The 17,866-nt window shown below is 40.3% G+C and overlaps 1 protein-coding gene across 1 annotated transcript in view; it reads left to right on the plus strand.

Moving 5' to 3' along the window:
* The window catches only part of IGSF10 (immunoglobulin superfamily member 10), a 38,630-nt gene that overhangs the window by 9,744 nt on the left and 11,020 nt on the right, over nucleotides 1-17,866 (plus strand). Inside the window, exons 5-6 of the mRNA XM_081234366.1 lie at nucleotides 10,456-14,760; nucleotides 15,227-16,124. Coding sequence (XP_081090492.1) covers nucleotides 10,456-14,760; nucleotides 15,227-16,124 — 5,203 coding nt within the window. The remainder of the gene's footprint in view (nucleotides 1-10,455; nucleotides 14,761-15,226; nucleotides 16,125-17,866) is intronic.

A 17,866-nucleotide genomic window follows, 5' to 3' on the forward strand; every position in this document is an offset into this window, starting at 1 on the left:
ATGCTATGGAGAAATAAAGGAGAATGAGGAATGAGAAAGAACTGCTGGATTTTTATGCGGTTGCTAGCTAGACTACAGGGAGAGGATGGTGAGCAAATGGGGAAACTCATCTGAGAAAGGTAGAAGTGAAAGAAGAAATAAGATTTTGCCCATAGGGAGAAGTGATTCTGTGCTCAGTTCCTACAAAGTGTTAAACCTACTTGCCATTTTGCTAGTTACATGCTCTGGTAATAAAATCAGGCTAATATATATGATTAGCAGCTAACATTTCATCAGGTAGAGTATGCCACTGACTGTTAGAAATCCAGTTATTTTACATACTAAAGAATTTTTTAAATGACCTAATAGAGCCCGGGAATTGCCAAACTACAGCCCAAAGGCCAATTCCAGCCCTGTACAAGCTTTCATCAGTAGAGTTTTATTGGAACACAGTCATGCCCAGTTCTTTACATATCATCTATGGCTGCTTTGGTGCCATGGTGGCATAGTCGAGCCATTTTGCCAGAGATCTCTGGTCCACAAAACATAAAACCTTCACTGTCTGGCCCTTTACATAAAAAGTTTGCTGACCCTGGCCTAGGGAACAAAGCCCAAGCTCGTTGGCCCATCATGCCAGGTCTTCCCAGCATGCTCCTTGCTGGCTCTCACCCTCTTCTCCTTCTTTTCCAGCTCTCATCCCGGACACACCGCACACTGTTTTACCACCTCATACCTGCTCCTTCCCTGTCTGGAGCACTTTTCTGCCTGAAGGGCTCCCAGCCACAAACTGCTCAGCACTCATCCCTACTAGGAAGGTGTGTTGCCTTTCCTATGTCTAATTTACCTATCTCTATCCCCTAGAAAGTGCCTAGAACATAGTATTCAGTTTTTGTTAAGATTTTATCAATTAAATAGCCATTTGGATGGTGAATACAAATGAGTCCACCAGCCACCTATGGTCTTTTTTTAAATTGGGCTATAGTTGTTTTACAATGTGTTAGTTTCAAGTGTAGAGCAAAGTGATTCAGTTATATGTATACATATACCTATTCTTTTTCAAATTCTTTTCCCATTTAGGTTATTAAAGAATATTCAGCATAGTTCCCTGTGCTACACAGTAGGTCCTTGTTGGTTATGTAGTTTATATACAGTATATGTATATGTCAATCCCAAACTCCCAATTTATCTCTCCACCCCACCTTTCAGCTTTGGTAACCATAAGTTTGTTTTCTATGTATGTGAGTCTGTTTCTGTTTTGTAAATAAGTTCATTTGTATCATTTTTTTAGATTCTGCATATAAATGATAACATGATATTTGTCTTTCTCTGTCTTACTTCACTTAGTATTATACTCTCCATGTACATCCATCTTGCTGCAAATGGCATTATTTCATTCTTTTCAATGGCTATTATTCCATTGTTTATATGTACTACATATTCTTTATCCATTCATCTGTCAATGGATACTTAGGTTGCTTCCATGTCTTGCCTATTGTAATGAACATTGGGGTGCATGTATCCTTACTAACCATAGTTTTCCCTGGATATATGCCCGGGAGTGGGATTGCTGGATCATATGGTAGCTCTATTTTTAGTTTTTTAAGGAACCTCCATACTGTTTTCCATAGTGACTGTACCAATTTATATTCCCACCAACAATGTAGGAGTGTTCCCTTTTCTTCACACCCTCTCCAACATTTATTCATTCATTCATTCATTTATTTTTTTGCGGTACACGGGCCTCTCACTGTTGTGGCCTCTCCCGTTGTGGAGCACAGGCTCCAGATGCGCAGGCTCACCGGCCATGGCTCACGGGCCCAGCCGCTCAGCGGCATGTGGGATCTTCCTGGACCAGGGCACAAACCTGTGTCCCCTGCATCGTCAGGCGGACTCTCAACCATTGTGCCACCAGGGAAGCCCCCGGCATTTATTGTTTGTAGACTTTTTGATGATGGCCATTCTGACTGGTGTGAGGTGATATCTCATTGTAGTTTTGATTTGCATTTCTCTAATAATTAGCAACATTGAGCATCTTTTCATGTGCCTCTTGGCCATCTATATGTCTTCTTTGGGGAAATATCTATTTAGGTCTTCTGCCCATTTTTTGTTTTATTGGGTTTGTTTTTTTGATATTGAGCTACGTGAGCTGTTTGTAAATTTTGTAAAGATTAATCCCTTATCAGTCTCATCATTTGCAAATATTTTCTCTCATTCTGTGGGTTGTCTTTTTGTTTATGGTTTCCTTTGCTGTGCAAAAGCTTTTGAGTTAATTAGGTCCCATTTGTTTATTTTTGTTTTTATTTTCATTACTCTAGGAGATGGATCCAAAAAGATATTGCTGCGATTTATGTCAAAGAGTGTTCTGCCTATGTTTTCCTCTATTGAGTTTTATAGTACCTACTCTTATGTTTAGGTCTTTAATCCACTTTATTTTTGTGTATGGTGTTAGAGAGTGTTCTAATTTCATTATTTTACATGTAGCTGTCCAGGTTTTCCAGAACCATTTTTTTGAAGAGACTGTCTTTTCTCCATTGTATAGTCTTGCCTCCTTTGTCATAGATTAATTGACCATAGGTGCATGGGTTTATTTCTGGGCTTTCTATCCTGTTCCATTGATGTATATTTTTATGTTCTGTGCCAGTACCATACTGTTTTGATGACTGTGGCTTTGCAGTATAGTCTGAAGTCAGGGATCCTGATTCCTCCAGCTCTGTTTTTCTTCCTCAAGATTGCTTTGGCTATTTGGAGTCTTTTGTGTCTCCATACAAACTTTAAACTTTTTTTGTTCTAGTTCTGTGAAAAATGCCATTGGTAATTTAATAGGGATTGTAATTTAATATGGATTGCATTGAATCCATAGATTGGCTTGGGTAGTATAGTCATTTTGACAATAGAGTAAGTCCCCTACATACGAACCTTCAAGTTGTGAACTTTCAAAGATTTGAACTTGCATTGAAGGCCTGATGGAATTGGAGGACCAGAGAAAGGATGAAGAGAGACAAGAGGAAGAAGAAGTAACTGAAGAACCAAAGAGATTCACGGTGCAGGAGATGGCAAGGGGGTTTTATTTATTTGAGGAGGCACTGTTAATTTTTGAGGCACAGGATCTGAATGTAGAATGGTACACGAATGTTGCAGCAGCCATTCAGGATGCAATCCAGTGCTATCATTATCATCTATGATGAGAAAAAAAGAGCTACTACCCAGACATCACTGGATCGTGTTTTTTCAATAGGGTAGATAGAATTGAATCCAGCAAGGAACAAGAACCTGTGCTATCAATGTCAAGCATGAGTGAAATTGCAGCTTGCCCTCTATACTATTGCTGACAATCCTTCAGCTCTACCATCTCCCACCTCCTCTTCCTCCTCCAGTCAGTAATTCTTCTTGCCTGTTCACTCAATGCCAGCCCCTGTATGCCAGGTGTTGTATTATACTATTGTGCTTTTCAAGGTACTGCACTGTAAGATTAAAAGTGTTTTATTTTTTGTGTTTGTTTGTTTTTTATGTATTATTTGGGTGAAAAGTATTATAAACCTATTACAGTACAGTACTATAAAGCTGATTGTGTCAGTTGGGTATCTAGGCTAACTTCGTTGGACTTATGAACTGGATTTATGAACACGCTCTTGGAATGGAACTCGTTCATATGTAGGGGACCTACTGTATTGATTCTTCCAATTCAAGAACATGGTATATTTTTCCATCTGTTTGTGCCATCTTCCATTTCTTTCATGAGCATCTTATAGTTCTTGGAGTACGGTTCTTTTGCCTCCTTAGGTAGGTTTATCCCTAGGTATTTTATTCTTCTTGATGTGATGGTAAATTGGATTGTTTCTTTAATTTTTCTTTCTGATTTTTCATTGTTAGTGTATAGAAGTGCAACAGATTTCTGAGTATTAATTTTGTATCCTGCAACTTTACTGAATTCATTGATGAGCTCTAGTGTTTTCTGGTAGCACCTTTAGGATTTTCTATGTATAGTATCAAGCCATCAGCAAACAGTGACAGCTTTAACTTCTCCAATTTGGATTCCTTTTATTTATTTTTCTTCTCTGATTGACGTGGCTAGGACTTCCCAAACTATGTTGAGTAAAAGTGGTGAGAGTGGACATCCTTGTCTTGTTCCTGATCTTAGAGAAAATGCTTTCAGCTTTTCACCATTGAGTATGATGTTGGCTGTAGGTTTGTCATATATGGCCTTTATTATGTTGAGGAAAGTTCCCTCTATGCCCACTTTCTAAACAGTTTTCACCATAAATCGGTGTTCAATTTTGTCAAAAGCTTTTTCTGAATCTATTGAGATGATCATATGGTTTTTATTCTTCAATTTGTTAATGTGATGTATCACACTGATTGATTTGCAGATATTGAAAAAATCCTTGCATCCCTGGGATATATCCCACTTGATCATGGTGTATGATCCTTTTAATGTATTGTAGGATTCGGTTTGCTAGTATTTTGTTGAGGGTTTTTCCATCTATATTCATCAGTGATATTGGTCTGTAATTTTCTTTCTTTTTTTTTTGTGGTATCTTGTATGATTCAGGGTGATGGGGGCCTCATAGAATGAGTTAGGGAGTTTCCGTTCCTATGCGATTTTTTGGAAGAGTTTGAAAAGGATAGGTGTTAACTCTTCTCTAAATGTTTGATAGAATTTGCCTATGAAGCCATCTGGTCATGGACTTCTGTTTGTTGGGAGTTTTTAAATTACAGTTTCAATTTCATTACTTGTGATTGGTCTGTTCATATTTTCTATTTCTTCCTGGTCAGTCTTGGGAGATTGTATCCTTCTAAGAATTTGTCCATTTCTTCTAGGTTGTCCATTTTATTGGCATATAGTTGCTTGTATTGATAGTAATCTGTTAGGAGCCTTGCATTTCTGTGGTGTCCATTGTAACTTCTCGCTTTTCATTTCTAATTTTATTGATTTGAGTCCTCTCCCTTTTTTTCTTGATGAGTCTGGCTAAAGGTTTATCAATTTTGTCTATCTTTTCAAAGAACTGACTTTGTTCCATTGATCTCTTCTATTGTTTTCTTCATTTGAATTTCATTTATTTCTGCTCTGATCTTTTTTAAAATTTATTTACTAGTGTTGCTTTTTTTGAATTATTGAATTTTATTTATTTATTTTATACAGCAGGTTCTTACTAGTCATCCATTTTATGCACATCAGTGAATACATGTCAATCCCAATCTCCCAATTCATCATACCACCACCCCCAACACCCACCACTTTCCCCCCTTGGTGTCCATACGTTTGTTCTCTACATCTGTGTCTCAGTTTCTGCCCTGCAAACTGGTTCATCTGTATCATTTTTCTAGGTTCCACATATATGTGTTAATGTACGATATTTGTTTTTCTCTTTCTGACTTACTTCACTCTGTATGACAGTCTCTAGATCCATCCATGTCTCTACAAATGACCCAATTTCGTTCCTTTTACGGCTGAGTAATATTCCATTGTATATATGTACCACATCTTCTTTATGCATTTGTCTGTCAATGGGCATTTAGGTTGCTTCCATGACCTGGCTATTGTAAATAGTGCTGCCATGAACATTGGGGTGCATGTGTCTTTTTGAATTATGGTTTTCTCCGGGTATATGCCCAGTAGTGGGATTGTTGGGTCATAGGGTAATTCTATTTGTAGTTTTTTAAGGAGCCTCCACACTGTTCTCCATAGGGGCTGTATCAATGTACATTCGCACCAACAGTGCAAGAGGGTTCCCTTTTCTCCACACCCTCTCCAGCGTTTGTTGTTTGTAGATTTTCTGATGATGCCCCTTCTAACTGGTGTGAGGTGACAGTCCAGCTGTGGCTAGGACTTCCAAAACTATGTTGAATAGTAGTGGCGAGAGTGGACATCCTTGTCTTGTTCCTGATCTTAGAGGAAATGCTTTCAGTTTTTCACCATTGAGAATGATGTTTACTGTGCGTTTGTCATATATGGCCTTTATTATGTTGAGGTAGGACCCTCTATGCTCACTTTCTGGAGAGTTTTTATCATAAATGGGTGTTGAATTTTGTCAGAAGCTTTTTCTGCATCTTTTGAGATGATCATATGGTTTTTATTCTTCAGTTTGTTAATATGGTGTATCACATTGATTGATTTGCGTATATTGAAGAATCCTTGCATCCCTGGGATGAATCCCACTTGATCATGCTGTATGATCCTTTTAATGTGTTGTTGGATTCTGTTTGCTAGTATTTTGTTGAGGATTATTGCATCTATATTCATCAGTGATTTTGGTCTGTAATTTTCTTTTTTTGTAGTATCTTTGTCTGGTTTTGGTATCAGGGTGATGGTGGCCTCATAGAATGAGTTTGGGAGTGTTTCTTCCTCTGCAATTTTTTGGAAGAGTCTGAGAAGGATGGGTGTTAGCTCTTCTCTAAATGTTTCATCGAATTCACCTGTGAAGCCATCTGGTCCTGAACTTTTGTTTGTTGGAAGATTTTAAATCACAGTTTCAATTTCATTACTTGTGATTGGTCTGTTCATATTTTCTATTTCTTCCTGGTTCAGTCTTGGAAGGTTATACCCATCTAAGAATTTGTCCATTTCTTCCAGGTTGTCCGTTTTATTGGCATAGAGTTGCTTGCAGTAGTCTCTTAGGACGCTTTGTATTTCTGCAGTGCCTGTTGTAACTTCTCCTCTTTCATTTCTAATTTTATTGATTTGAGTCCACTCCCTCTTTTTCTTGATGAGTCTGGCTAATGGTTTATCAATTTTGTTTATTGTCTCAAAGAACCAGCTTTTAATTTTATTGATCTTTGCTATTGTTTTCTTTGTTTCTATTTCATTTAATTCTGCTCTGATCTTTATGGTTTCTTTCCTTCTGCTAACTTCGGCTTGTATTTGTTCTTCTTTCTCTAGTTCCTTTAGTTGTAAGGTTAGATTGTTTGTTTGAGATTTTTCTTGTTTCTTGAGGTAGGCTTGTGTAGCTATACACTTCCCCCTTAGAACTGCTTTTGCTGCATCCCATAGGTTTTGGGTCATTGTGTCTCCACTGTCAATTGTTTCTAGGTATTTTTTAATTTCCTCTTTGATTTCTTCAGTGATCACTTCGTTATTAAGTAGTGTATTATTTAGCCTCCATGTGTCTGTGTTTTTTACAGATCTTTTCCTGTAATTGATATCTAGTATCATAGCATTGTGGTCGGAAAAGATACTTGATAAAATTTGTTTTCTTAAATTTACCAAGGCTTGACTTGTGACCCAAGATATGATCTATCCTGGAGAATGTTCCATGAGCACTTGAGAAAAATGTGTATTCTTTTGCTTTTGGATGGAATGTCCTATAAATATCAATTAAGTCCATCTTGTTTAATGTATCATTTAAAGCTTGTGTTTCCTTATTTATTTTCATTTTGAATGATCTGTCCATTGGTGAAAGTGGGGTGTTGAAGTCCCCTACTATGAGTGTGTTACTGTCGATTTCCCCTTTTATGGCTCTTAGTATTTGCCTTATGTATTGAGGTGCTCCTATGTTGGGTGCATAAATATTTACAATTGTTATATCTTCTTCTTGGATCGATCCCTTGATCATTATGTAGTGTCTTTCTTTGTCTCTTCTAATAGTCTTTATTTTAAAGTCTATTTTGTGTGATATGAGAATTGCTACTCCAGCTTTCTTTTGATTTCCATTTGCATGGAATATCTTTTTCCATCCCCTTACTTTCAATCTGTATGTGTCTCTAGGTCTGAGGTGGGTCTGTTGTAGACAGCATATATATGGGTCTTGTTTTTGTATCCATTCAGCCAATCTGCGTCTTTTGGTGTGAGCATTTAGTCCATTTACATTTGAGGTAATTATCGATATATATGTTCGTATTCCCATTTTCTTAATTGTTTTGGGTTCGTTATTGTAGGTCTTTTCCTTCTGTTGTGTTTCTTGCCTAGAGAAGTCCTTTAGCATTTGTTGTAAAGCTGGTTTGGTGGTGCTGAACTCTCTCAGCTTTGGTTGTCTGTAAAGGTTTTAATTTCTCCATCAAATCTGAATGAGATCCTTGCTGGGTAGAGTAATCTTGGTTGCAGGTTTTTCTCCTTCATCACTTTAAATATGTCCTGCCACTCCCTTCTGGCTTGTAAAGTTTCTGCTGAGAGATCAGCTGTTAACCTGATGGGGATTCCCTTGTGTGTTATTTGTTGTTTTTCCCTTGCTGCTTTTAATACGTTTTCTTTGTGTTTAATTTTTGACAGTTTGATTAATATGTGTCTTGGCGTATTTCTCCTTGGATTTATTCTGTATGGGACTCTCTGTGCCTCCTGGACTTGATTAACTATTTCCTTTCCCATATTAGGGATGTTTTCAACTATAATCTCTTCAAATATTTTCTCAGTCCCTTTCTCTCTTCTTCTTCTGGAACCCCTATAATTCGAATGTTGGTGTGTTTAATGTTGTCCCAGAGGTCTCTGAGACTGTCCTCAGTTCTTTTCATTCTTTTTTCTTTATTCTGCTCTGCAGCAGTTATTTCCACTATTTTATCTTCCAGCTCATGTATCCGTTCTTCTGCCTCAGTTATTCTGCTATTGATCCCATCTATTTTTAATTTCATTTATTGTGTTTCTAATCATTGCTTGATTCATCTTTAGTTCTTCTAGGTCCTTGTTAACTGTTTCTTGCATTTTGTCTATTCTATTTCCAAGATTTTGGATCATCTTTACTATCATTATTCTGAATTCTTTTTCAGGTAGACTGCCTATTTCCTCTTCATTTGTTAGTTCTGGTGGGTTTTTATCTTGCTCCTTCTCCTGCTCTGTGTTTTTCTGTCTTCTCATTTTGCTTATCTTACTGTGTTTGGGGTCTCCTTTTTGCAGGCTGCAGGTTTGTAGTTCCCGTTGTTTTTGGTGTCTGTCCCCAGTGGCTAAGGCTGTTTCAGTGGGTTGTGTAAGCTTCATTTTGGAGGGGACTGGTGTCTGTGTTCTGGTGGATGAGGCTCGATCTTGTCTTTCTGGTGGACAGGTCCACGTCTGGTGGTGTGTTTTGGGGTGTCTGTGGCCTTCTTATGTTTTTAGGCAGCCTCTCTGCTAATGGGTGGGGTTGTGTTCCTGTCTTGCTAGTTGCTTGGCATAGGGTGTCCTGCACTGTAGCTTGCTGGTCGTTGAGTGAAGCTGGGTGCTGGTGTTGAGACGGAGATCTCTGGGAGATTTTCGGCATTTGATATTATGTGGAGCTGGGAGGTCTCTTGTGGACCAGTGTCCTGAAGTTGGCTCTCCCACCTCAGAGGCACAGCACTGACTCCTGGCTGCAGCACCAAGAGCCTTTCATCCACCTGGCTTTTGGGGGGTCTCAGGTCTTCTGCCTGCGTTCAGTAGGTGTTCTGTAGGAGTTGTTCCACGTGTAGATGAATTTCTGGTGTATCTGTGGGGAGGAAGGTGATCTCTGCGTCTTACTCTTCCGCCATCTTCCCCCAGGTCCCCACCCAGAGCTGTATTTTTAAATGACCAGGTACGTGATATCTGAATACCTGAAAGAGGAGGTTTCTATGATTCGCAAAGGCTTAGGGTGTTCCAAGAGCTATAAGATTTTTCAGGCTTCTGACTTCACCAAAATGTCAGTCCTTTAATGGGCTGCTCTGTTGCTTGGGCACAATGTTCCTCTCTCCCCATTAAACTTGATCCTCCTCCATTGAGTCTACCTCAGTTGCCAAAGTCATACTGTGTCTTCCTTCACTCTTCTTCTTAATCACTCTCTCTGTTCAACCACATCCTCACCTCTTATTGATTGGTTCTACTGACTTCATTATCTTCTGCAACCATCTTCTTGTCTCCATTTCTACTGAGGCCAAGCTAGACCACACCAAGAAACCTTGTAATTCACTCATTGTTCTTTTTTTTTTTTTTTTTTTTTTTTTTTTTTCTTTTTGCAGTATGTGGGCCTCTCACTGCTGTGGCCTCTCCCGTTGCGGAGCACAGGCTCTAGACGCGCAGGCCCAGCGGCCACGGCTCACGGGCCCAGCCGCTCCGCGGCATGTGGGATCCTCCCAGACCGGGGCACGAACCCGTATCCCCTGCATCGGCAGGCGGACTCTCAACCACTGCGCCACCAGGGAGGCCCTCATTGTTCTTTTTGGTAATGGACAGAAACTTGGGTTCTTAATGATATCCAAGGACTTATAAATGGTAATTTATCAAACAGGTTATCATTTAAAGGACAGTGAAGGTCTCTGAGTCTTAAAACATTAAAATGGGGAAACAGAACTAAATATATATCAGGTACTTTATAGGCATGGGAAATATAGCAGTTAACAAGACAGACAAAATCCTTGTACCTATGGATATGATATTGTGGCAGGGTATATGGACAATTTGTTTTCAGAAATCAATCCAAAGACAACAACAAAAAAGGACAAAACACTAAAATTTCTAAATTGTTGTTTTAAATTCTAGCAAAAGCTACTTATTCAAAATGTTTAAATGTTAATTCATAAAGAAGCCACAACTGGCAATAATTCAATTGTCATTTTTTCTAGATATAATAAAATGCAAAAAAGACAGAAGTCCCTCCAGTCCTCAGCAATGTCCACATTGCATGAACCCCAGGACCTCTAAAGGCAGGCCCTTAGTTATGGTCCCAGCTGCAGCTTTCCAGTGTGCCAAGCCAACCATTGACCCCTCCCTGAAATTGAAGAGCCTGACTATTCTGGAAGATAGTGTTTCTGTGTCCATCTCTCTCCAAGATTTCATGGCACCCTTCGGCTCCCTGACTTTGAATATGACAGACCAGTCTGGAAACGAAGCTAACATGATCTGCAGTATCCAAAAGCCCTCAACGACATCATCCACTGCATTCACTGCAGAAAATGACTACATCATGCTAAATGCATCTTTTTCAACATTTCTGGTGTGTAACATAGATTACAGTCACATTCAGCCAGTGTGGAAAGTGCTGGCTTTGTACAGTGACTCTCCTCTGATCCTAGAAAGGAGCCACTTGCTCACTGAAACACCACATCTCTGCTACAAGTATAAACAGGTGGTACTGCAGCCTGAAGACATCTTTACCAACATCGAGGCTGATCTCAGAGCAGATCCCTCTTGGTTAATGCAAGACCAAATTTCCTTGCAGCTAAACAGAACTGCCACCACACTCAGTACACTACAGATCCAGTACTCCAGCGATGCCCAAGTCACTTTACCAAGGGCAGAGATGAAGCCAGAGAAACAAAAATGGACCATGATTTCCAGGGATAACAATACTAGGCAGGAACGCACTGTTTTGGTCGGTGGGACCTTTGACCTAGATTGCCCCAGCCAAGGAGACCCTCCCCCACAACTGGAGTGGCTTCTAGCTGATGGAAGTAAAGTGAGAGCCCCTTACGTTAGTGAGGATGGACGAATCCTGATAGACAAAAGTGGAAAACTGGAACTCCAGATGGCTGATAGTTTTGACACAGGCATATACCACTGCATAAGCACCAATTACGATGATGCAGATATTCTCACCTATAGGATTACCGTGGTAGAGCCCTACATAGAAGCTTATCAGGAAAATGGAGCTCGTCATATAGTTTCCATTGGTGAAACACTTGACCTTCCATGCCATTCTACGGGTATCCCAGATGCCTCTGTCAGCTGGGTTCTTCCAGGAAACACTGTGCTCCATCAGTCCTCAAGAGATAAGCAAATTCTTAACAATGGCACGTTAAGAATATTACAGGTGACTCAAAAAGACCAGGGTCATTATCGTTGTGTAGCAGCCAACCCATCAGGGATCGATTTTTTAATTAACAAAGTTTCAGTCAAAATAAAAGGGCAACAGACAGTGGAGCATAATGTAGAAACAGATGGATCTGGGTTTGATGAGCCCAATTCCATTGCTCAGCTTAAGGACCCACCAGCTGCACAACTCCCCACATCTGCTCCAGTGAGGGCTGAGGCTGGAAAACAAGTCTCAATCACAAGTAAGAATCCTAAGCATGGGGTGTTAATAGCCCAGCGGCGTGGAGATGCAACCAGCCGACGTTTCAGAGAACACAGGAGGCAGTTCCCTCCCTCTGCTCGGAGAATTGACCCACAACACTGGGCAGCACTACTGGAGAAAGCTAAAAAGAATATGATGCCAGAGAAACGAGAAAATACCATAACAAAGCCACCTCCACTGGTCACCCAACTCCTGGAAATACCTGGTGAGGAAGTAGACTCATCAGGCATGCTCCCTCCAGATGAGGAATTTATGGTCCTGGCAACTAAAGCTCCCAGTGTTCTGGCAAGGACAGTGACTGCTGATTCCAGAAAATCATCTGATAGCCCTGTGACAAGTATAACTGCTGGCGCCCAAGTCTCCCCATTTGTGAGTCCACAGATACTACTGCCTGAAAAACCAAGAGGTTTCAAACCATCTACTACTATTAAAACTAAAGCCATGTCAAAGAATATGAACGCAAACACATCAAGCAAAATACAAGGCACAACCAACCGAAATGTATCTACTATCTCTCCTCTACTACCTGAAGCAAGTCAATTTCAGGATGCTGACGACATGGAGAGAAAAAGAGAGCATTTGCAAAGTGCACCCCCAGTAACAGCGGGGGCTACTACAATCAAAGATGTCCATATCAAAATTCTGGGCAGTGCTAACAGCAAAGCTGATGTATTATTAGGATCAGTAAATGCCACCAATAGTCATCAGACGTCTGTAATAGGAGTCAGCGAACCCTGGAGCCATCATTCCCATTCTCACGTTACTCAAAAACCTAACACCTCCAAGCTCCCTTCAGACCCATACACTGCTGCTCATCATTCTCAGTTACACATTCCTAGAAATAGTACAATTAACACTCCACTGTCCAAACACTTTGGAAGACGGAGGAAAATTTGGAGCAGGGGGCGAACTCCAATCTTCCGACAGCATGGATACAGCTTTGTGAGGCCAACACTCAGAAGTTCTTCTGTAGAAAGAACCACTGCATTTTCAGCCACAGAGCACAATGTGGAATGCCCATCCTGTTCTCCCAGAGAAGGACTCACCACTGCTGCAGCAGCATTGCCTTTTCCAAGGTCTTCCCCCATCACCCTCCCTGAAGCTAAAATTGCCAGAGTCATAGCAGAAGAATCTACAACTCTAGTCCACAATCCATCATTACTATTTGAGAAAAAACCAAATGTAGATGTTGAGAAAACAACACCGACAATAAAATATTTCAGTGCTGAAAGTACCCAAGTGACTCCAACTTGTGCAGTTATGACTCATGCAACAAATATTAGTTCCCCAAGCGTGTCTAAAGCCAGTGAAGCTAAAAGAGATTCAGTGATTCTATCGCCACTTCCAGGTCCCACCATCAAGCCACCTATGCCTACTACTATAGCCATTACAAGATTTTCAAGAAGGAAAATTCCCTGGCATCATATCTTTGTAAATAACCATATCCAAAAAGAAAAGCTAAAGAATCAGCAAAAATTTGGTTCTCAAAAAAGCACAGACTTGGTTCTTCCTAAAATATCTCCTGCTTTACCCACAGATAAAGTTTCCCCCTTCCATTTCACAACACTCTCAGCAAGTGTGATGCAAATTCCATCCGTAACATCAGCTACAACTCACCACAGTACCACTAAAACACACAGTCGTATAAGTCTCCCAACAGTGAAGGAGCTGCTCTTCCCACCTGTTTACCCTACACGTCCTAGTAGCTCAAGCAAAGAATCAAGTACAGATTTCATATCACTGAAAACAGCCATGCTGACAACTACTCCTACTGCCCCTGCATCTGTCATTATCAACAAAGCCCAAATAACCAGACCCAGGGCACGAAAAGTACAAAGAATAAAGGAGCCTCAAAAGAATAGGAATGACCCAAATAACTCTCCCAGCCAGATTTCTGGCTTCATTACACCCACCACTGTGATGCTTCCTGTTCTAACCGCAGCTGAAACTTCAACCAAACCCAGTGTGTCTGCTCTCACTCATTCTCTTCTAGAAAACATAAAAGAAATTTCAAGCACAATTGGTCTTCATCCAAGAACCTTTAGTCTGACAGATGTACTTGAAGAACAACCCCAGAAGAGTAGTCGGACTTTGAAGAGCACAGCTGCTTCTGAAACCACTTTGTCCAGCAAACTACACCAGAGTGCTGCCACTAGGAACACAATCCTTAGACACTCAACTGTTCCACCCTTCCTGAGCGCCAGTGCCACTCCAATGCCAATTCCCACCTCCCCTCCCTTGAGTAACCAAAGTGCAGTTGCTCACAATATGGCAACTCCCATTTTCAGGATGATGACGAGTACAATGGTCAAGTCACATGAATCCTCAAAGCATAATGCTCATCCACAGCAATTAGCAGTAACATCTCCCCAAACTCTCCCAAATGCCAAGTTCACAATTGGAATCACCCACTTTATCTACTCCAATCTGTTAGGTTCTACTTCTATGCCAGCACTAATAACAGCTAAATCACAGAATTCTAAGTTGACTCCCTCTCCCTGGTCAGAAAACCACTTTTGGCACAAGTCACACCCAGAAATGGCTGAAAAGGTCAAAAAGCCAGTAGTGAGCATACTGCCCACTCCAGATCTGCCAGAGGACACCACTCAAGCTTCAAATTGGGATATACAGAAGAATGCAAAGAAAAGTAGCTCTGATAAGACACCAATTCAGAAAATAACAACTTCCAAATTCCTTCCCTTGGATTCTTTATCTAGGAATATATTTGAAAGGCCCAGAATAGTTGGAGGAAGAGCGGCAAGTTTTACTGTTCCAGCTAACTCAGATGCCTTTCTTCCTTGTGAAGCTGTTGGGAATCCCATGCCCACTATCCACTGGACCAGAGTCTCATCAGGTATTTGAAACTGTTTCTTTATGCTTCATCTTCTTTAGTTACAAAACAAGGAAAACATTGTGTTATGTTTTGGGTTTATGTATCCAAATAATCAACATCAACATCAGATTTCTCCAAGACTCAAACAATTCATATCCTTATTTGATATATGCATGGCTTTTTGCTCATTAGAAGGTTTTAAAACATATGTTAAGACCATTTTTTTGAAATGCTTTGAAAGCAGATACAAAGAAATTGTGAATGGTCATTGTGTTGAAGCATCTGGCTTTTACATTAAAAATAGGGTTTAAAAAAATCCAGAAATAACTTTAGTAATCTGAAGACTAGGTGTCTTAATTTTAAATATATTTTTTCCCAGTAGCATAACAAAAAGATAGCTTTCCTCTTGAGACTTCCATGTGAGCAATTTATGTTTACTATCTAAACTTTGATGACCTATGGCTATAAATTTCTTTCTTCTTATCAGGACTTGATTTGTCTAAGAGGAAACAGAATAGCAGGTTCCAGGTGCTCCCCAATGGCACCCTGTCCATACAGAGGGTGGACATTCAGGACCGTGGACAGTACCTGTGCTCAGCATCCAATCCATTTGGCACAGACCGCCTTCATGTCACCTTGTCCGTGGTTTCCTATCCCCCCAGGATCCTGGAGAGACATACTAAGGAGATCACAGTCCATTCCGGAAGCACAGTGGAACTGAAGTGCAGAGCTGAAGGCAGGCCCAGCCCTACAATTTCCTGGATTCTTGCAAACCAAACAGTGGTCTCTGAATCATTCGAGGGGAACAGGCAGGCCCTGGTGACATCTGACGGAACGCTGGTCATCCACAATCTCAGCATTTATGACAGGGGCTTTTACAAATGCGTGGCCAGCAACCCAGTGGGCCAGGATGCACTGCTGGTTAAAATACAAGTTATTGCGGCCCCACCTGTTATTCTAGAACAAAAGAGGCAAGTTATTGCAGGGACTTGGGGTGAAAGTTTGAAACTGCCCTGTACTGCAAAAGGAACTCCTCAGCCCGGTGTTCACTGGGTCCTCTCTGATGGCACCGAAGTGAAACCATTACAATTCATCAATTCCAAGTTCTTATTTTCAAATGGAACTCTGTTTATAAGAAACATAGCCTCTTCAGACCGGGGCACTTATGAATGCATTGCTACCAGCTCCACTGGCTCAGAGAGAAGGGTGGTAATTCTTACAGTGGAAGAACGAGAGACCATCCCCAGGATAGAATTTGCATCCCAGAAATGGATGGAGGTGAATCTGGGGGACAAATTACTACTAAACTGCTCAGCCATTGGGGAGCCAAAACCGAAAATAATCTGGAGGCTACCATCCAAGGCTGTCGTCGACCAGTGGCACAGGTAAACCATACCTTTCTGTTGAGATTATCTTCTTTATTTAGCCGTACAACTTCTGAAGTGGTAAAAGGGGTGAGAGTAGCAGCTGTGTTAGAGAGCGCCCAGACTCTGCACAGAAAAGTAACTCGCTCTAAAGAAAACCCAATCGTTTTGCGACTAATACAAAATAATACAAATTATATAAAAACCAAGTTTCTTACATGCCATACTCTAAGGGCCAGCTTCTTCCTGAGTTTATATAGTTAAAAAGAAGGATAAAAAATCTCATTTGCTTCCATACTTGTGACAGTTTTAAAATGGTACCTGTGTAAATGTATTTATAATTTTTCTATCCAAAAATAAGAGGGAATGTTGTAAAGCAATCAAGTTCTGGAGAGATGCACTTCATTATTTCACTCTTCAGAGTCTCCTAGTAAAGCATTTTCAATTTTAGTGCAATCTATACTTAATTTATTCTACCCTAAAACTGCAAAGCACTTTATGAAAGTCACAGCATTAAGGCCTTCACAAAGTGAAATGTATTCAGGACCTCCAATCACTCTGACGGTGTCAGACACATATATACACATACACACTTTCTCTAGTATCTCCTGTTACAGGCATATTAATAGTGATTTTAACTGTTTTCTATACACATTAAATCTCTTTGAAAAATAAGTTTATAACTATTAATTTTTGCCATTTACATGACTTCATACAATGATGTTTCATAATATGACAGAAAAGATGGGGATGAACATTTCCATTTTATATGTTTGTTTATTTATTTATTTTTAATAGATCCTTATTGGAGTATAACTGCTTCACCATACTGTATTAGTTTCTGTTGCACAACAAAGCGAATGAGTCACATGCATACACATATCCCCATATCCTCTCCCTCTTGAGCCTCCCTCCCACCGTCCCTATCCCACCCCTCTAGGCATCACAAAGCACCGAGCTGATCTCCCTGTGCTATGTGGCTGCTTCCCACCAGCCAACGATTTTATGTTCGGTCGTGAATATATGTTAATGTTGCTCTCACTTCGCCCCAGCTTCGCACTCGCACCCCGTGTCCTCAAGTCCATTCTCTACGTCTACCTCTTTATTCCTGCCCTGCAACTAGGTTCATCAGTACCAATTTTTTTTTTTTTTAGATTTCATATATATGCATTAGCATATGGTATTTTTCTCCTTCTGACTTACTTCACTCTGTATGACAGACTCTAGGTCCATCCACCTCACTCCAAAGAACTGTTTTGTTTCTTTTTATGGCTGAGTAATATTCAACTGTATATATTTGTCACATCTTCTTTATCCTTTCGTCTGTCGATGGACACTTAGGTTGCTTACATGTCCTGGCTATTGTAAATAGAGCTGCAATGAACATTGTGGTACATGTCTCTCTTTGAATTATGGTTTTCTCAGGGTATATGCCCAGTAGTGGGATTGCTGGGTCATACGGTAGTTCTATTTTTAGTTTTTTAAGGAACCTCCATACTGTTTTTCATAGTGGTTTTATCAATTTATATTCCCACCAACAGTACAGGAGGGTCCCCTTTTCACCACACCCTTTCCAGCATTTCTTGTTTGTAGATTTTTTTGATGATGGCCATTCTGACTGGTGTGAGGTGATACCTCCTTGTAGTTTTGATTTGCATTTCTCTAATAATTAGTGATGTTGAGCATCTTTTCATGTGCCTCTTGGCCATCTGTATGTCTTCCTTGGTAAAATGTCTATTTAGGTCTTCCACCCATTTTTTAAC

The sequence above is a fragment of the Mesoplodon bidens genome (genome assembly GCF_964165515.1).
Source record: "Mesoplodon bidens genome assembly, chromosome: 5".
Taxonomy (NCBI): domain Eukaryota; kingdom Metazoa; phylum Chordata; class Mammalia; order Artiodactyla; family Ziphiidae; genus Mesoplodon; species Mesoplodon bidens.